The sequence below is a fragment of the Desmodus rotundus genome, chromosome 1, assembly GCF_022682495.2.
Source record: "Desmodus rotundus isolate HL8 chromosome 1, HLdesRot8A.1, whole genome shotgun sequence".
Taxonomy (NCBI): domain Eukaryota; kingdom Metazoa; phylum Chordata; class Mammalia; order Chiroptera; family Phyllostomidae; genus Desmodus; species Desmodus rotundus.
In genome coordinates this window covers 90,043,220-90,064,431 of record NC_071387.1, presented here as the reverse complement: position 1 = coordinate 90,064,431, position 21,212 = coordinate 90,043,220, and the positions used below count along the sequence as shown (strand labels likewise).

General features: G+C 43.9%; 1 protein-coding gene across 1 annotated transcript in view; it reads right to left on the bottom strand.

The window, feature by feature from the left end:
- Positions 1-21,212, bottom strand: part of OTOA (otoancorin) — a 77,576-nt gene that overhangs the window by 21,823 nt on the left and 34,541 nt on the right. Inside the window, exons 13-23 of the mRNA XM_045195454.2 lie at positions 19,889-20,056; positions 18,965-19,105; positions 17,891-17,949; positions 17,609-17,726; positions 15,539-15,612; positions 10,838-10,973; positions 9,720-9,910; positions 8,021-8,114; positions 7,349-7,478; positions 3,842-4,029; positions 2,294-2,449 (exon numbers count right to left, since the gene is read on the bottom strand). Of these exons, the coding sequence (XP_045051389.2) occupies positions 2,294-2,449; positions 3,842-4,029; positions 7,349-7,478; positions 8,021-8,114; positions 9,720-9,910; positions 10,838-10,973; positions 15,539-15,612; positions 17,609-17,726; positions 17,891-17,949; positions 18,965-19,105; positions 19,889-20,056 (1,455 nt within the window). The remainder of the gene's footprint in view (positions 1-2,293; positions 2,450-3,841; positions 4,030-7,348; positions 7,479-8,020; positions 8,115-9,719; positions 9,911-10,837; positions 10,974-15,538; positions 15,613-17,608; positions 17,727-17,890; positions 17,950-18,964; positions 19,106-19,888; positions 20,057-21,212) is intronic.

Sequence of the window (21,212 nt, the reverse complement as noted above, 5' to 3'; positions counted from 1 at the left end):
AGAGTGGGGGACATGCGTTGGCTTGCCTGCCCAGCATGCATGCTTCCTTTCTTTGATGATACCATGCCTTTGACCAGTCTAACAAATTACTGGGTTGGCCAAAAAGTTCGTTGTTGTTTTTTTTTCCTGTAAGATAGCTCTAGTAGTGCTTAGTGGTCTTTAACTTCATTTGAAACAATTTTGTTAGATTGTATTGTGACTGGTGTCATATCAGCATACATTTAAAAAAACATCAAAATTGGTGAATTTTTCTGCAGCCATTTTAATATTAAAGATGAAAGAAAATAAGCAACATTTTTGGCATTATTATGCTTCATTATTTCAAGAAAGGTAAAAATGAAACTGAAACACAGAAAAAAGGTTTGTGCAGTGTATAGAGAAGGTGCTGTGGCTGATTGAACGTGTCAAAGGCATTTTGTGAGGTTTTGTGATGGAGATTTCTCGCTGGATGATGCTCCACAGTCGGGTAGACCAGTTGAAGTTGATAGCAATGAAATTGAGATATTGAAAACAATCAACATTATACCATGCAGGTAATAGCTGACATAATCAAAATATTCAAATTGATAAAGTTATTGGTAAAAATGAAAAAAGTCTTTTATTTTATGGAAAAAACCATACAGACTTTTTGGCCAACTCAGTAGCACACATTCAGTGGGTTAACACAACAAATTATATTCTCTTATAGTTCTGGAGGTCATTAAGTCCTAAAATGGGTCAGCAGGGTGTGTTCTTCCTGGAAGCTCTAGAGATAATTCGTTTCCTTGTTTTCACTAGCTTCTAAAGGCTGTCTGCACTCTTTGGCTCATAGCCATCCTCAAACCAGCAGCACAGAACCTTCAAATCTCTCTGTGTGTCCCTCTGTTTCCATTGTCAGATCATCTCTGTTTCTGTGGCCCCCTGCCTCCTTTTAAAGGAGCCCGTATGCTTACATTGGGCTCACTGGATAATCTAGTATAACTCCCCATCTCAAAGTCCTTAAATTAATCATATCTGCAAAATCCCTCTTGCCACATAAAATAACAGGTTCTAGGGAGTAGGACGTGGACACCTTTGGGATCTTTATGCAGCATACCGCACACCACTTCCCACACTCGTAGTTCATATACATATGGTAAGATGGACTCCACTCCCTGACCAACCAACATATTCTACCCCAGAGTAACTGTTCAGGAGAGGCAATTACGTGATTGCAGTCAACGCTGGGACTTTCCCAAATATTAATGAGAAAGAGGCACTTTTCTGTGGGATTTCTAACTAACACATATGTAAGCCTAGTGCTAAAAACCACTGAGGGAGGGCTGCCTGAGAATGCAGATAACACAGGGCAGCTAAGATCCCCCTTTCTAGCAATGTAATGGATGAACTTCCCTCCCAATTGGAACAAATTCTGAAGAGAATTTCTTTAGCACATGAAGGATGAATTGCCCTCCCACAAAAAAAAAAAAAAAAAGAAAAGAAAACTGAACAAATTACATAAAATAGCAGTATTCAGACATTGCACAACAAAAAGAACTATGTACCTGAAAAAAGGAAAGCAAATTAAGGTGAACCCTAAAATTGCCCTTGCTCAATGCCCAGAGGCAGTTTCTAGGCCATGGAGTGGGAAAGGGAGCCCAAACAATCCTAGTGGTCCAGTGAAGTTGAGGATTCAGAGGTCCAACTTCAGAGAGGTCATGGAACCTATAATTTGCAGGGAAGTACTGGAGAGGAAAAAAGCACACAGACAGAGCTCACTCCAGAAATATGCAGGGAGGTTTCCTTGAGTCTGACCGAGAACTGATCTACACAGGCCAGAAGTAAAACTACATGTAAATATCAGAACAAGGCATCAGAACGCAGTAGGGTAGACAATCCCCAGAGCTCATATGGAGCTAGAAAGAGTTCACATTCTCACCAGCCAGAGGAGAGGTCTTGAAACACACAGAGCATTATCAGGTAGTATTCTCAGAAGGACCATGTCTCAGTCATTGGGATAAACTAACCACAGAATAAGTCACTCTACACTCTCCCTAATCAATCTCAAAAGGAAGCCCCCCAAATCAAACCGATCTGAAGGTAATTTAAATGTATGCCAGAACAAAGCCCAATACTCTTCAAAGGAGTATAATTAAATCAAGCTCTCAAAAATGCCCATATATAAAGTTCACAATGCCCATCAGCCAGTCAACATTATTAGGCTTGCAAATAAGAAAATATGACCCACAATTAGGAGAAAAATTACTAAACAGAAACAAACTTAAAAATGACAGTGATGATGGAACATTGAAAAGATCCAGCGGCATCCACCTACCTGTCCTGAGGTCCATTCTGACTGCTGGCTTAGAAAAGCCACAGTGTCGATGGAACTGAGGTCCAGCTGCTCCAGCTCACTCTCACTAAGAGCCAGAGCAATACGGCCGAGCGAGATGATATGGTGTTCTCTCCAGTAAGAGGGCATGTCCCAGACCTTCAGATGGAAAAAAAGCCAGAGTAGACTGACCGTCACTGAAAGTATTTTAAAAAGACATAGAGTAAATCTCTTTAATATATAAAGTTCCTTGTAAGTCAATTAGAAAAAGATGACTATATTTGTTTTTAAAAATAGACAATAAGACATAAACAGAAAATTCACGAAAGAAGAAATAAACATACGTGGGGAAATTCAGTCACAGTCATAATATTAAAATGTACATTAACAACAATCAAAGAATACCATGTTGGCTGATGATACAGATAGGGAGTAAAGGAAATGACTATTTATGGTGCTGGAAAGATATGGAATAAAGGATACACCCATTTGCTGATATTGAGAATATAAATTGGTACAGGCTCTTTAGAGGGAAATTTGGCTGTATGAAATGAAACCTTTTAAAATATTTAGACTCTTTGACCTAGAAATTCCACTTCTGGGAATTTAACCTAAGTAAATAACAAGACAAGTGCCCAAAGAAATATGTACAAATATGAGCCTTGAGGCATTAAAAAATATAAACAATCTAAAAGCCTACCAATTAGCTAAATAAATAAGAACCAGTCATAAAATAAAATATTATATAGCTATTTTAAATACTGATGTAGATTTATATTTCTGATATGATAAATATGTATTGTATAATGTTGGGTATGGGAAGAAGTTATTGAATAGCAGGTGAGTGTGTTACTATTTTTTGGTAAATATATATGTTAGTATACATTAAATACATGTATGAAATATATAAATATTGTATATTTTACACATATACACAGAAATCTAGTAAGCTTCAGGTGAATATACCAAAATATTAATAGTGCTTATCCCTGGGTGAAAGATTATGATTGATCTTTATTATTTCCTAACTTTTTAAATTACTTATTAAAATAGTTATAAATATAATTTTATGGGATTTAATGTCTTAACCCAGCAGGGTAACTATACATTCCACAACTATCATAATAGCGGAAACAAGACACTCAAAGGGATCTTTAAAAAATTGGCAAACTTCTTCTGGTCCTCTGTTTTACTCCTTTCTTCTACATTTCCAGATGGATTTGCAATGATTCTGTGCAAAAGAGGCTTCATGCAACAGTTGGGTTATCCAGGTGGAGAAAGAAAAGGCACAATTCCTAAAAACATCTCTGCCAGAGACCCTGGAACATCCACAGAATCTGACTGACTGAGCACCCATTAAATGCCAATACACACCTCACTCCACTTCACAGCAGCCCTAAGAGGCAGGAATTGGAAACTTTATGCAGTGAAATTTCCACAAGAAAACACAGTGAGAACTCCTTGAGGAGCAGCGCTCTGTCACAGAAGTGCTGGGGGTGTTGTGTTGGGTTTTCCCTCTTTTAAATGCTTCTTCCTGCAGCTGGGCTTTACCTGCACTGCCTTCTCCTTTAGAGCCATGAGCTGATGATGGCTGAAACCCCTGACAGCCCCCAGAAGGTCCACATTCCTGATGAATGTGTCTTCTTCCATGCAGAGTAGGTCCTGGGGGGCCCAGCAGGCATTGGCTTCACCCAACCTGAAGACATCATCAGAAGAGGGAACCTCGACTCCACGGCAACCTGAAAATAGGGAGATGCAGGGAAGAAACAGAGAAAGAGAATTTCAGGAAATGTTAGTATGTTTCTCTACTGAAATACATAATATTCTTTTCCAGTCAGGTTTATCCATAAGAGGAAATACAGTGTAGAAACTGACAGCAGGAACTCAGAGATCAGTTTGAATACCACTTCTGCCATTTCTTGCTAATCACCTGGTAGCAAAATTGTGTAAATGCCAATGTTTTGCACAGCCACATGCCCAGAGCAGGAGCTTTGCAACATTACAGCTAGACTTCAAGTTGCCTTGAGGGCAACAGGAGCTGGTGGTGAAGAGTTCTGGCTGTAAATTCAAATCCAAAGCTATTTAACCCTTCTTTACCTCCTTTTCTTCAACTATAAAATGAGGAGAAAATGTTTGTGAAGACTAAATGTGTTACCAAACAGTAAATACTTAATACATACTTTTTTATTATTTATGCCCCCTGTTGCCACCACCCCATATATTTGAGTTTGAAACCCAGAATTAAGGGTTCCAGAATTATGAGGAAGGATCATTCCTAAGAGTGGAAAGGGAGGATGATTTGCCCTCCATAAAAATCATGGAATGATTATAGCCTCCCATCACAGGAGAGAGGAGAAATTCACCTGTTGCTTCTTTTGTAATAGGAGTAACCATCCATTTTGGTCTTTGAATAATTTGAAACTCACCTGGTCGAACCAGCCACCCATCCTCAACACAGAAATGACATATTGTCTTTGCTGGCCCAGATGTGCCCAACCAGGTAGAAAACCCAAGGCTCCTTGTTTTAAGAGCAACCCTGGACCCTCCCTACCTGCCTGGTGCTGAGAGTCACCAGCACCACCCTTTCCCAGAGTACTTCCCAAGCTCTGTGGCCACCCCCTTCTCATTGCATCTTCAATGAAAATTAACTGGACTCCAATCAAGAAATAAAACTGGATCAGGTCAAGAGCACTGTGTAAATTCCTCAAACATCATTATCATAACCCACTTGGAGGGGACAGAAGACCCATCCCTCCTAGACACCCCCCTCCCCACTTGCCAGTGAAAGCAGGATCCGGTGACAGGACAGAACTAGAGGAACAGAATGGTTAAACAGTGCAACAGGAACTTGGTCCTATCACTGCTGTGTTCCCAGGCCTGGCACAGAGCAGATGTTCAGCAAATATTTGTTGAATGAATCAAACACACACACAAATTAACTAAAATGAAACCAAATAGTAATTCTGCTAATCCATCAATTACTATAAGCATGGCGGTAATTAATACCCAGAACCACTAATGGCAACTCTGGCCACTCATTGACAACAGTGTCCTCTCCTGAGTGTGGAAAGACAAGAAGTGTTGCAATGTGACAACTGGACTGTGGGGCTGTAGACAGTGGTCGATTCCACCATATTTGGGGACAAATCCAAGAGCTGCCACTTATTAACTCTGTGACTTTGGCCAAGTCTCTTCATCTCTCTAAACTTCAATTTCCTTGGTCAATAAAATGGGAGAGGTCATAGTGCCCACCTCACAGGACAGAGGTGAAGGTGATATGATGCATGGAGTAATGATCACCCAAGACAAACATAAATCAGATCATAACATTTCTTTGTTCGATACCCCCCTGAAACCACTACCCAGGGTAAAAGCCAAAGTCCTTAGGGTTTCTTTACAAGGCCCTACATGGCTGGCCTTGTGTCTCACTCCACTTCAGCATACTGGCCTCTCATTTCCCATCCATCTCCCACTCTTGTCATGCTTCCTTCTGCCTGGAAAACTCTAAAACTCCAAATACCCACAGGCCCTCTCCCACATTCCCTCTGGCCTTTACTCAAATGTCAAGTTCTCACTGAAATGTCCCTTTTTAAGTTACAGTCCCCCACCCATACTCTTTGACCTCTTCCCTTGTTTATTTTCCTTCTTAGCACTTATCATCACACAACATACTGTAACAGTGGGGAATTGTAATTGCGGGAAATTGTAACCCACCCCTACCATTCTTTTGACATTGTTTATGTAAATGCTGACCCTGACTAATAAGTAGATAAACAGCATGTTTGTATAAGAATCTTAGGAACTAACGTCAAAAGATACAGACCTGGACCTTCAGGCATCCCAGCTCCAGGAGATTTGCTGACCTTCAACTGTGGAGCCAGGATGACGTGAGCCCAGGATGACTTAACCAGGATGACACACACCGGACCGTCACTTGCTGTATGGGAATGGACTGTGCTTGTCTGCACACAGAGAAATTTGCAACCCCCTCCGTTGATCTCTTTGTTCTGCTCTCCTCTCCCTCCTTATAAAAACCTCTGCCTGCACTGAGAGGTGGAGATGGCCTTTGCAACATGAGTCCCTCATCCTCCAGATGACCGGCATCTGCAAATAAACCACTTTCCTTTATATCAGCACCTGTCTCTCAAGTATTGGCTTTCAAAAGAAGCAGGCAGCTGGACCTGCATTTGGTTACAGTTTTTGGTGACTCAGCCAGGACAACGTGGACTCTGGTAAGGTTCTGAGTGCCCAGGCTGGAGTCCCAGCTGACCCGTGTTCTGTTACAATAGTACTGTGTAATTTATTGTCTGGCTACTTCCACACCCCAGCCATTTGAAAGGAAGCTCTGTGAGGGCAGAGATTTTTACTTTTGTTCACACATCCCTACTCAATGATTATTAGTTGCAGGAAAGAAAGGAAGCACTGTCTGTCAACTATTCAACTTTATTATACAAAATAATAATTGTGTGATTATTACAATTATTATCAGGTCTGATTAACTTTATCTCTTCCTGCTTGGCACAAGTCTGCACTGATTAAGTATACAATAATAATAAAAATGCCTACCACTTACCAAGCATTTCCTACACACCAGGCACTATTGGGAACATGTTAGAGTTTTAAACCCATTAATCTTCACAGTAACCTAATCTTGCACAGACTTTATTGTCCTTGTTTTACAGAGGACAAATGCTGAGGTACAGACAGGTTAAAAAGCTTACCCAATCACACAGCCAGGAAGCAGCGACCCAGGGTTCAAAGCCAGCCAGCCTGGCCCCAGCACCACAAACATAGCCACTCAGCCATTTTGGTCCCATTACGTCAATCATTTTGAAATGCTTGTTGCACATGTCCACCATTAAACCACCAGTCTGGGTAAGGCATGCAGGAGATGCTTCCAAATCACTTTACAAAGGTGTAGTTCATTGGCCTGTGGGGTTTTGCCTATTCCTTTGCAAACACTTCATCCAGTCCCCTAGACAAGGAGGCCTCTGGGTGCCAGCAATGCAGCCCAACACTGCCACCATGGTATGGGCTCAGGTGCCCAGAAGCGCTCACCAGGGCTGGGGGCTGTGCCGGAGCTTCTCTCACTTCTGTCCCGAACAGACACAAAGACAGCCCAAAGGAAATCTCTGGGGGGCAAGATCCCAGCCATCTCAGAAGCTGTTTGTTGAAGGATATCAGGAAACTGTTGGGTGGAGAGAAGATAAATGAGGAGGAGCAAATAATAGTTAAAGCACATTAAACACAGATGGAAGTCAAATGCCTCGGGGTTTTTTTTTTTTTCCTTCATAGCAGCTTCTCATATATATTTAATCCCTAACCCAACTAACCTGATCTCTACAAAGAATCATATAAAATGATACTCAACCTCAATACTAATTCAACAAATGCTCAGTAATGTAAGTATAGGTCACTTACACAGGCTGGTCATGTGTATGCACATGGCACTGGCATATGTAAAACTTGGAACAAACACATGTGTAGAAAGAGCAGAGTGGTGGCTGAATCATAGCTTGCAGGCAGTACACCTCTGCAAGCTGCCACGTGAAAAGGTCAGAGTTCAGTTTGCTGCTGCTCACTCTCCTTTCCTAAACCATGGACACCCTGGAGTGGAGCTGGAAACATCAGAGCCCTTTGGGGCAGGGAGGAAGGTTCCAGAAAAGCAAGCTGTCAGCAAACCCTGTGGAGCATAATGGACTACACTTTAACGATAGAACATAGAGATACCTTTGTAGCAACAGAGCTTAATTCATCTCCTGAGAAAAGTACCAGAAAGGGTCCCAAGTCCTTTGTCATCTCAGCTGTCCAGTTATGGGGGAGACTAAGAAGAGATAATAAGCAACTAATTAAAACCATGCAGTTGTCCTTGTCTCCTGGCATCCCTTTCTTTCATAAATGGACTTTCTTCATATGTGGAGACACTGTCAATCACATGGACCAACTTTCCTGGCCAATGCAATGTGCATGTGACACAGACTGACCAATGAGAACCATTCCTAGGAATTTTGATGGAACTACTAGAGAAGCTCTCTCTCTTTCTTGTGGTATTCTAAGAAGCAAAAAGAATACTGGAAGCCATTCCTATCATCAGTGAAGATAATAAAGCCACACCTAAGAACACAGAGCTGAGGGATGGGAGGAAAATTCCTGATGACATCATTTGAGCTCCTGGATCCAACAATGCCTCCAGTCCACCCTGGAGTTTTCCATTACATTCAATTTCTAAACTCAATAAATCCCATTTTATAGCTTGAATTGAATTGTTAAATTTCTGTCATTTACATCACACCATATCTTTCCTCCCCTTCCTCATTAGAACAGTAATGATCTGCTTCTTTAAAATACCCTAAGAGTCTTCTCTCTTATAACAACACAAAATTTCCTCTTCAACTTGGCATGATACTCACAGTACTAATACAGAATCTACTGTTGCTCTTATAGAGACCACAAAGGTCTACAGTAAAGTGTCTCACACCAAATTTGGTGACATCTCTAAAAGAGGTCTGTCTGCCCAGTAAGCAATGATAACCCCTCTCTTAGGACTGTGGCCAAACCACCCCTGGCCAAAAAGCTCCCCCCTTATCTCTTTGATTAAAAATGTTATGCCATTAGACCATAAGCTCTGTGAGGACAAGAGCCACGCCTGTCTCACTAACCACTGCATCTTGGTGCTCTAGCAGCAGAACTGTTGTCACATACTCAGGACTATGTTCTGGGTACTGTTGTAAGTCCATTGTGTGCATTAACTCAGTTAATTGTCACAACAATCCTATGGGGACTGTTACTGTTCCCATTCTACAGTTGCAAAAATAAAGTACAATAATATTAAGTAACTTTTCCCAGGTTACGGAGAGTAGATGACAGAAACAAAATTTTAACTCAAGGAGTCTGGGCTCCCAGCTCCATGCTCTTAAAACCATATAATAAATAGTACAGTGCCTGGGATACAGCAATATCTCCAAAAACATTTGTTGTCTAACCGGTGACTCATGGTTGGGGCCTTCTCAACTCTCTGACCAAACTGCATAAAATTCTACATGGGAAAGAACGGTTTTATTTCCCCCAGGGAGCACCTCACTTGCCCAGAGCTGCCAGTGCTTCAATCATTGTCATTATTATTGTTCCATAACAACAATAATACTACCACCTCCTTGCATTTGCAAAGTGCTATCTTTCCAAAACTACTTCCCTTTCTACATGCCAAGATGTTTGGGGACAACCATGTGAGGCCTGAAGAGCAGCTACCCCTGTTCTCACTTTGCAGGGAATCTGAGACCAAAAGAAAAAAGGTCACATTTCCAGAGTAGATGTAAGGATCAAATCATCCTGAGCTACAGACTCTCAGTTTTGAGAGCACGAGAGCCAGGGCTGGGCTCCTCTTTGCCAGTATCCCCCACCCCTGGGGCTGAGCCCTAGCCCTCCTTACCCGTGTTGCTCCAGCAGCCTGAGCCTCACCGCAGCCTTCTGCTCGGGGCTGAGGTCTGCACAGTGTCTGAGGCCGTGCAGGGCAGTGGCCCAGGCCCTGGGGGATACTCCGTGGTGGATGACAGCCGCCGGCAAGTGGCAGAGCAGGTTCCCCATGATGTCTACGGTGTACTCATCGGCAATGGAGTTGTTCTGGAAGTGATAAGTGGAGCTGATAAGAATACCCAGCAGGACTCAAGATTGTGATCCCTTATAAACATGTCCCAACCCCAAACCTCATAAAAATTCTGGGATGTGTATCATCTGCCCTGCCGTGGACTGGTAAAGATAGCACAGGGCCTGATTTTACCCCAGAAAGACCTGATTTTACATCTGGGAAGACCCAACAGGGAGTGAGTGTGGACAAAACTCAGCAGACGGTGAACGCTAGGTAAGTGAGGGCTGTCATAGTAGTCGCTGCTTTGAGTAGATCCCAGAATTCAACGACCATTATAATAACAGTGCATAAATAACAAAAACAGCACCTCAAAGTCTGTATGGCCCTTGAAAGTCTTCGAAGATTTTTTTAAGAAAAGGAGCTAGAATTTACTGAGTGCTTACTAATGATCTTGGCACAGTTCCAAGTGTTTATGGGCCTTGATCCATCATTCATCTTCAAAGTAACTGTAAGAGCTATGGATTAATACTACCCCTCTTTGAGATAAAGAAACTGCCAGCTAGTGGCTAGGATGGTCTTCCCTATAGGCCTTGGTATTAAGTAATTCCTTGCTTATTTCATGCCCTTGATAATTCCATAAGGGAAGTTCTCTTATACCCATCTTACAGACTGAGGCTCTGGAAGGGGAAGTACTTCCCCACAGCCACATAACTGATCACCAGCACACAGGCATGTCTAGACCCCACACTCTGTGTGCTGCATTCTTTCCAGTCCCCCAGAGCAGTCTCCCCTCATTCAGGCCCCAGAACGGCAGTCTCCAGAATCAAGACTGCCCCACCTAGTGGCTCAGAGCCAGCTCTGAGACCAACAGCAGGCTTGAGATACCCCCCAGAACCCCTGAGGGCTCCCAGGAGGACCACAGATACAAAGTCACTGACGTGTCACCCAGAAAGTTTCCTTACCAGGCATTGCTGCACTTTCCTGAGGACCACACTCTTTTTGTGGGAATCCAAAACCAAGGAATCCAGTTGAATCTTCCCCAGGCTGATCAGAAAGGGCACACATCGGGAGGCTGGGACAGAAGCCAGGTAGCGAGCCCTAGAGAGAGATGGGGAGGCCAAGGGAAGGAAGACAATGGCTGCCCTGGATTGCCCCTGAAGTCAGGGTCTGATGCCCAAGAACTTATCACAGGGCTGTTCTCTAAATGTTTGTTCTCTCAGTGATGTTGTAGCTCTTGTGAGCAGGTAGCAAGCCTCTCACCCACCGTGCTCCTCTCCTACAGGCAGGAACCAAACTTCCCATCATGCTCTTCTTCTATGCCTCAGCAGCATTGATCACAGAACAGTATCTCTATGAACACACGTTGACTAATGGACCTTGTAAGGAGAGATGAGGAGAAAAGGAAAAGTAGAAGGAAGGGACAAACAGGGAAGAGAATAAAATAGAAAGTGAAAAAGAAAAGTGAAAAGGAGAGCATGAAAAGCAAGAGAAATGATTCCCAATTCCTTCATCTCTAGTCCAGGACCGCCCCCTAAATTCTTTACTGTATATTCCTAACAGATGCAATATCGCCCCTCAACAGGGGAGAAACTAGTTCAGGGGGGAAGAAGAGAGGGATTGAAAATAATCAATACTACAGTGATTTGTGACCCATGAAGCTCAACCCTACTCATCAAAATTATTCCTTATCATTTCTCTCATTAGGGAGAAATGAAATTTTTCTCCTTCGGGAGGCAATAATGAGATGAAGGTTAAGAAAGACTTCTCTAGATCCATGTGTCATCACCACTTGACTGTTTCAAAACCAAATTCAAAATGTTCTTCTACCCTTTTTCCCTTGACCCCCAAATGTCACTGCTCTCTCCTTACTACTACTCAAATCTGTCCTTGCCTCTCCATTCGCAGTAACACTGTCTTATTTACATCTTCATTTGTTCATTCATTCACTCTGCAGATATCTACAGAGCATCTACTACATGCCAGCACTGTGCTGGAGACCAGCTACAACCATGAACAAAAGCAGAGGAGGAGGTCCCAGCTCTCAGGATGCTTCATTGTAATAGTGGGGGAGGGAAGAGGAAACACTGAAACTAGTGGATAACCAGGTATTTCAGCTCATGATAAATGTAAGGAAGTCAATAAAATGGCTATGTCATAGAGAATGATGGGGGGACAGCCAGGACAGGCCCTACTAAGGCAGTGCTAATTGAGCTGAGACTCGGGTAAGTGGAAGGAGACAGCCACGCCAGGTCCAGATTATGGAAATAAGCTTCCACTGTCCCCCTCCTCCCAGCTGAGGCCCTGCGTTCTGTCACACAGGCAGTGGTGATGATCTTTCCAAAACTTAAATCTGAGGGCTGTGCCCAGGACACAGATGAAACAACTGTGGACATCATATAGCCCCTCCCTGATCTGACCATCCCTTACATCTCTGGCCTCTCTAACAACTGCTATGCAGATGCATGCCTTAAATTCTTCTGAGCACTTCACTTTCCTTATCCCCTGCTGGCCTGAACATCCTATATGCCCCTGCCTGGAGTGTCCATCTTGATCTCTCTAACCCCACTTCATTCTTCAAGCTTTAGTTTAGTCTCAACTGACTCTACAGACTGAAGAAGATATTCCCTCCTCTGTTCTCAGGATCCATTATCCCTTCTCATGATATAGCACCTGGTTTTCTTGGAGAATCAAGTCATTGTGCTTTGGGGTAGAGCCCATTTCACACTTAGCTCCAATGTTACCCATCCTCCCAATCCCAGTGATTGGGTCGAGGAGAGCAAATTGGCCCAACATAGGCCAATGAGAGTCAATCCAAGTCTTATACAGAAGAATTGGAAAAGAAAGTCTTTCTTTTGCCTGAATATGAAACCAGGAAGATGTGACCTTGGATCTGCCAGGGCACACCATAGAGAAAGAATCTCAGGTGGAACCAAGATGGAGGCGTAGGTAGACACTCTGCACCTCCTCGCACAACCAGAACTGACAGAAAATCTAATGGCAAGGAAGTCTGACACCAAGTAGATAAAAAAGAAACATTCATCCAGACCGGTAGGAGGGGCAGAGATGGGCAGCCGGGGCGGAGAAGACTGGCGTTGCTGTGGCGGGACCGAGACTGCCAGAGTATGGGACCAACGGGGAGGCAGTCTGACCACTAGCAGACCCTGCAGCCCTACATTCGCGCACAGATAAACCGAGAGGGCCGGACTCAGAGTGGTGGAGAACGGGGCAGGCAGAGTGGCAGGTAGCACCCAGCAGCCCCACATTCAAACACAGATAAACCAGGACGAACTGCGGGGGAGCGAAGCAGACCTCTCAACCCAGGGCTCCAGCACGTGGGAAATAAAGCCTCAAACCTCTGACTGAAAACACCCATGGGGGTTGGGGCGGCAGCAAGAGAAACTCCCAGCCTCACAGGAGAGGTCGTTGGAGACACCCACAGGGGCCTAGACCGTGCACAAGCCCACCCACTCAGGAACCAGCACCAGAGGGGCCCAATTTGATTGTGGGTAGCAGAGGGAGTGACTAATATCCAATGGAGAGTGGAGCAAGAGCCATTGATCCCTCTCGGCCCCTCCCCCACGCACAGCATCACAGCGCAGCCACAGACGATACCCCGCCCCAGGGAACACCTAAGGCTCCACCCCTTTAAGTAACAGACGCACCAAGACAAAAAAAAAATGGCCCAAATGACAGAACACTTCAAAGCTCCAGAAATAATTCAACTAAGCAGTGAACAGATAGCCAACCTATCAGATGCACAGTTCAAAACAGTGGTAATTAGGATGCTCACAGAATTGGTTGAATTTGGTCAAAAACTAGATGAAAAAATGAAGCCTATGCTAAGAGAAACAAAGGAAAATGTACAGGGAACCAATAGTGATGCAAAGGAAACTGGGACTCAAATCAACAGTGTGGACCAGAAGGAAGAAACAAACATCCAACCAGAAAAGAATGAAGAAACAAGAATTCAGAAAAATGAGGAGAGGCTTAGGAACCTGAAGGACATCTTGAAACATTCCAACATACGAAGTGTAGGGGTGCCAGAAGGAGAAGAGGAAGAACAAAAAATTGAAAACTTATTTGAACAAATAATGAAAGATAACTTCCCTAATCTGGCAAAGAAAATAGACTTCCAGGAAGTCCAGGAAGCTCAGAGAGTCCCAAAGAAGCTGGACCCAAGGAGAAACACACCAAGGCACATAATTACATTAGTCAAGACTAAAGATAAGGAGAGAATCTTAGAAGCAGCAAGAGAAAAGGACACAGTTACCCTCAAAGGGGTTCCCATAAGACTGTCAGCTGATTTCTCCAAAGAGACCTTACAGGCAAGAAGGGGCTGGCAAGAAGTATTCCAAGTCATGAAAGGCAAGGACCTACATCCAAGATTACTGTATCCAGCAAAGGTATCATTTAGAATGGAAGGGCAGATAAAGTGCTTCTCAGATAAGGTCAAGTTAAAGGAGTTCATCATCACCAAGCCCTTATTATATGAAATGTTAAAGGGACTTACCAAAGAAAAAGAAGATTAGAAATATGAACAGTAAAAATGACAGCAAGGTCACAGTTATTAACAACCACACCTAAAAGAAAAACAAAAGCAAACTAAGCAAACAACTAGAACAGGGACAGAACCACAGAAATGGAGATCACATGGAGGGTTATCAGTAGGGGATGGGAGGGGGAGAGAGGGGGGAAAGGTACAGAGAATAAGTAGCATAGATGATAGGTGGAAAATAGACAGGGGGAGGGTAAGAATAGTGTAGGAAATGTAGAAGCCAAAGAACTTATATGTATGACCCATGGACATGAACTATAGGGGGGGAATGTGGGAGGGAGGGGGTGGGCAGGATGGAGTTGAGTGAAGTGGGGGGAATGGGACAACTGTAATAGCATAATCAATAAATATATGTAAAAAAAAGGAAAGATTCTGCCTGACAGAGATGCCCACAGAGGAGAGCTTGGCTAAGAGACAGATGACATTATTCTAGCCCCTGTATCTAGCCATGCCTGAAATCCACCCCTGGACTTTCCAGTTACCTGAACCCAAAATTGTCTTTTATTGCCTAAGCCAGTTTGAGCCAAGATTCTGTCACTTTCAACCAAATATCAAGTTGATATTATAATTGGCTTCATGCTTGTCTATTTTCCCCCATGAGATTGTAAGTTCTTATAAGGGGAAAATTTAGTTATGTATAAGAACCAGTCCATACTAAGCACTCAATAAATATTTTTTTTGAATGAATGAAGACAATAACAGCAAGAGAAGGAAGAGGGAAACAGTGTCCAGACCATATTTTAAAAGCAGGGCTGTCCTCCAGGCCTGAGTGCCCACACATACCAAGAAAAATCCCCACATTTCATATCAGCCCTGATTCCCCTGGAGCTTGGGCACAGCTGTGAGGCCAGGCCAACAGGACTCCTTCAATGGGATGGGTTGCTTTGGCTTTAGTTTTTAAACAAGAAAACGCAAGGGTCTGAAATATCTATGTGGGGCTCAGAACTTAAATTCCAGTTCTCAAAGGCTTCACTGTGGAAGGCATCCTCTACTCTGCCTCTGGTCCGGACAAAAACTCAGGGGGAGAGAATCACTTTGGCTTGGTAAGTCCTACTAATCTTATTGCTGAGCCAGAAAAGGAGGTTGGGGGAGGGTGGTGTTCACTTACGGGAGGGCAGCCAAGAGGAAGGGCTGCATAAAGGACCTGGAAACTTCCCAGTATTTCCACGCCAAACAATTAACCTGAAAGATTATAAAATTTCTAGGCATTCACTCAAATAATAATGAGAGCAAACAAGATTGTACTTTCTGGTGCCAGGCTCAGCTCGAGGTACTTTACACGTGTTTATTTCTTTAATAGAACAACCAGTGCTGTAGGTACCACTGTCGTGCTCAGTTTATGGATAAGGAATCTGAGGCAATAGAAAGATGAGCACAAAAATTTAAGTGCGAGAATGCTCACCATAGTTTTGTTTATAACTGCAATAAAGTGAGTTATTACCTTAACATCCCTCAGTAAGGGATTGGTTAAGTAAATTATGATATATCCAGAATACCACATAGCTATTTTGTTTCCACATGGTAGATTTATATATATTAATATGGAATGATGCCCATACCCTATTTTGTGTACACACACATGTGTGTTGTATATAAAGTTAAAGAGAACAGTGTATATTAGTGTATGAGTTCATTTGTGCTTTTTAAGTTACATGTAAATATGTTTTATATACCAAAAAACTCTCAAAGTCAAGAGCCAACTATCCCCTGCAGTTACCCCTGGGGCAGGTGGTCTCGGCTTCAGCACTATTGGCATTTGGGGCAGGGTAACCCTTTATTGTGGGGCTGTCATCTTCATTCTGGGACATGAAGTGGCAGCCCTGGCCTCTACCCACTGGAAGCCAGTAGCATCTACCCCAGCTGTAACAACCAAGTGTGTATCCAGATAGGGCCCAATGGTCTCCTGTTGAGAAGCTCTGTTCTAGGGGAAATTTTACTCTCTTTCTATTTTTATATAATAATTATGTGCTTTCAGGAAAAATATAAACCAAAAAAAGGCAAGGTTTTTAATGAACTTGTATTTGAAGGTTCTAAGAACTGGGGAGAGTCCAGGTAAGGAGCTCCCCAGTTGGGCCAACTGTTTCTCCTCAAATGTGTAGGTCTTCCTCCATCCACTGCATCAGTTGCTGACTTCCCTCCCTGCCTGGTCAAGGCATTTCATATGGTTCCATTGTTCTCACCAGGGAATTGGTTGAAATGTAAACGATAGGGCATCACCCCAGACCTCCTCTAAGAGAAAGTCTGCAAGTGGGACTCTGCAATCTGTATCTTTTTAACAGTTTTATTGAGGTATAATTGATATGCACAGAACTACAATGCACTTCATGTGTACAATTGGATGAGTTTGGACATATTCAAATACCTGTAATAGCATGACCTCAGTCAAGGTTTCCTTGTGTCCTTTTGTTTTTGTTTTCGTGAGCTATAGGCACCACATTGAACAGCAGAGCTTTAGAACCTACTCATCCAGCAAAAGTGAAACTTTATAGCAAATAAACAACTCAAGACTCTCTGCCTCTGGTCTTCCCAAAGTGTGAAAGAGTTCCATAACCATTTGGAAAAGGAAGGTTTAGGTTTTTTGGGGTTTTTTTTAAGATTTTACTTATTTATTTTTAGAGAGAGAGGAAGGGAGGGAGAAAGAGAGGGAGAGAAACATCAATGCATGGTTGCCTCTCACACGGCCCCCACTGGGAACCTGGCCAGCAACCCTGGCACGTGCCCTGACTGGGAATGGAACCAGTGTCCCTTTAGTTCGCAAGCGGGTACCCAATCTACTGAGCCACACCAGCCAGGGCCAGAAACAGAAGTTTTAAGTGAAAAAGAAAGTACTCTTAACACAGTTTTCTATTCCTGGCCACCCCTTGAAAGGATAAGAATGTTGGATGAGGGACTGGCCTTCACTCTCAGGAGAACACAATTTTGAACATGCAAAATGCTGTACCTTCCAATTTTACTTGAAGGTTCAAATGAGAGTACAGAATAACCAGAGCTGTGGAAACTCTGGCTGTGAATACATGGGTATTTGGAGCATTTAAAAAACAAACTGGAGAAAGCCTGGCTCAATATTTGGCCCCACAGCATCACTTGATCAGAATAATCCTGGCATGAATATCTTAAGATGCCAGTCAAGGCATGGTCAGCAACTAGGGTGGGAAGAGAGAGAGAAGCAGGAAGGTACCTGGTATGGTGAAAGCAGAGAAAGGTTGTTCTCGAAATACTGGAAATGGGCCAGGAAGGAGTCAGCACTCAGGGCATCAATGTGGGAGCATGTCACACCTTTGACCAGCTGCCCTGCACTAGAAAACAAGACCAGAGGCTGGGAGAAGAAAGGGCTGGGTAAGACAAGAAAGGAAGAGAAAGAGAAGGCAGAGCTGATCTGACATAGGCTACCAACTCTCCCTGCTGGGAAATCAGGCTCCAAAGAGCTTGTCAGCTCCCAGGTGGAGTTACAGTCTTCTACCTCAGGAGCTCCTCGGGCCTTCTGGTGGTCTTTGACAGAAGCTCATACAGGAACAAGGCCTGAGGGATGAGAATGATGGCCAATGTTGATGGAGCACTCAGTCACTGTGCAGAGCACATGGTGTGCCCAGCACTGTGGAGCCCTATGGGGAAGGCACACCACAATCCCATTTTACAGATGGGAATATAGAGGCTTACCAGGTTCTGTCACTTGCCCAGGACCACACAATTGTTAAGTGGCAGGGCTGGAATTTGAACTGGTGGTAGAGCATTCATAGAACCCATGCTCTCACACCCAGCCATTCCCTGTGCTCTAGGAGGTGAATGAGGAGCTAGCTTCTGGGTACTTCCTGTGCTGTATGTAGCCGCTGCCCAGTTGAGGACCCTCTGTAGCCCCTATTTCCATTCCTACCTGGTAGTTCCTGAATACATGACATCCCAGGAAGCAAAAGCAGATGAAATGGCTGAATAGACCAGGATGGGCCAGTGAAGCCAACTATGTATTAGAAGGGGGGAACTTTCAGGGCCAACCTCTGATCTCCAGGGAGAGGGGGCAGCCTGGGAGTTCAATTAATCACCCACAGCCAATAACAGGGCTCTGAGAACATGCAGGTTGATGAACATGGGAAAATTTGGGGAGAGTGGCACTCGGAAAGGACATGGAAGCTCCACACCCTTTCCCCATATCTTGTCTATGCATCTCTTCCTTCTAGCCATTCCTGAGTTATATTCTTTCATAATAAACCAGTATTCTAATAAGTAAAATGTTTCTCTGAGTTCTGTGAGCTGCTCTAGCAAATTAATCAGACCCAAGGAAGGCATCACTGGAACCTCCAATCTATAATCAGTCAGAAGCACAGGTGACAACCTGGACTTGCAAGTGGTATCTGAAGTGGGGAGAGTCTTTCAGGATTGAGCCCTTAACCCTGGAGGTCTGATGCTACTCCTGGTAGGTAGTGTCAGAATTGAGTTGAATTGTAGGACCTCCCCAACTAGTGTCAGAGAAGTCCCTGTTGGCACGGGGAAACCCCTCATACACACTTCAGAGTTGGTGTCAGAACCCTTAGTGTCATACTTGACTCCTCCGAAGCTCCTTTTCCTTTAGGACAGTGGTGTTGAATCCAGGTTCCCTCCTTAAATCGAAGAGAGACACTTCCTTAAAGAAAGCTCCTTGTATTTCCACAACACTGGAGGTGGCATCTCCTGATTCAATAATCTGCCAAAAGTGACAAAAAACATACTAACAGCCTCGTAAGATGGTACACCGAGCTTTGGGTAAAGGCCAGGCACTATGTCAAGTGCTTCCTGGGCAATAAAACTTACCGGATCTGCTCAGCTAACCGAGGAAGTAGGAACTATCACTATCCCCATTTTATAGCCAAGAAAACTGAGGCTTAATGAGTAATTGGTTGATAAGTGATATTCAAGCAGAGTCTGTCTTATTTCCAAACCTAGACTCTTTATTTTAACCATATGTGCTATTACTGTCTGCAAGGCATTGACATTTGGGGCCAAATCCCTTGTGTTTGGTTTCTTAACAGACTTTGTAATCGGAAAAGACAAGTCTGAGAGAATAGGATTCCCCAAAGACCCTTTGCCAAATGGAAAAGAGGAATGTGGCATGACTTTGAACAATAGAAGGGACTTTCAGAAGCACTCCAGGAAGTTCAGAATTCATTTTAAGATTGGAAAAAAACTCTTAAAATGTTATTATATCAAGAAGCCTAATTTAAGAAGTCTGCCCAATTTGATTTGCCAGGGAGAGCACCGGGGTCTTGGAAGAAATATGACATGACCCCAAAGGCTCTTTCTGGAAAGGAGGCAAGGCAGGCATCAGAATGCCTGAAGAAGGCATTCTCCAGGCTCAGAACACCCCCCACCGAAGGCTGGGCTCACCCCAGCCCTAGGTCGACATCTCAAAGTTACAGCCCAATCACAAAGCCGCAAAACCAAATATTCTGTGAGCCACACGGCTGAAGATCAGACATCTCCCCCTCACCTTGCTCAGGACACCTTGCTGCTGGGCAGGCGACAGATCAGATATGTGCGAGGAGACGGTGCTTCTCAGGACTTGCACAAGGTCCCTGCGCTCCATGCCATAGAAGGCCTGGGTGCTGACCCCAGGCAGCAGCACACCCATCTGGCTGACATTGTAGAAAGACAGCACCTGGGTGAGGACCGACCAGCAGGGGGTGAGGCTCTGCTGTGGCCTTTCACCTTATGGGCACTTACCAGTCCCATTGCATGCTGGGTATCAGGATGGACACCAGGGGCAACCCTATGAGCAAGACACTTGCTGCTCTCCCAGGCCTTCCTTTCTTCTATCGAGAAAGAGTTAAATATCAAAACAGGACATAAGTGTTAACTGCTCCACTGGGGGAAGTACTTTGCTGTCTGAGACAACAGCACAAATATCCAAAAGCAGTGGCCCATGCACCACAGCTGGCCAAACAGCTGGTTTTGTGTTTAATTTGAACTAGCCTTCAACATTTAAAAATATGGGGAATTCCATAAAAACCCATATTTGAATCTCTTTTTTAAAAAAATCTGAACATCAGGTGATATGAGCCCACAGTGGTAACAATAGAATGGGCAAGAACTGCCTCTCAGGTAGGCCCTGGGGTCCCCAGTTCACTCAGTCCTGACCCCTCTTACAGCACCTGGAGGCAGCCATGACTCTCATCACCTCATGTGACAAGCATCTGACAGCAAAAGCCCCATGCTCATTTATCTCCAGGCAGAAATTTTGAATTGAGATAAAGATATGGTTCAGGATATGAGTCTGATATTTTATGACAAATATGACTACAGCTGGCATCCTATCAGAAATTATACTTTTTTTCTCCTCCTTCGGAGTAAAGATGCTAGATGGTTTTCAATATAAACAGGGACATGCCTTGGTTCTACAAAAAGACAGTTGAGTGGTTTCCCTAATTTTTCTGTATAAAATGGATAGTCTCTTACTGTCCCCAAAGAAGGCAAGACTTTCAAGCCCTTGGCTTCTTAGTAAAGTCACCTTGCCCCACTGTAGGCAGAGCTGGATACCAGGAAAGAGACAAGCCACTTCATTCAGGTCTGGGAGAGAACAAGACAGTCTCCCTCAGCTCCCTAATATCAAATTCACTCAGATGGCCCCAGTCAAAACAGAGAAGGGCTGCCAAGCCTTCAAACTGAAGTCACCACAAGGCTAGAAGGGACAAGATGAATGGGCTAGCCTTGGCCTGGAGTCAGAAAGTGAGATTGGGTTGGACAATGGTCACAGTACCACGATGGAGGTAGTTAGCATGGGAGTTAAGCAAGTAGGGTCCGAAGTCCGATGCCCA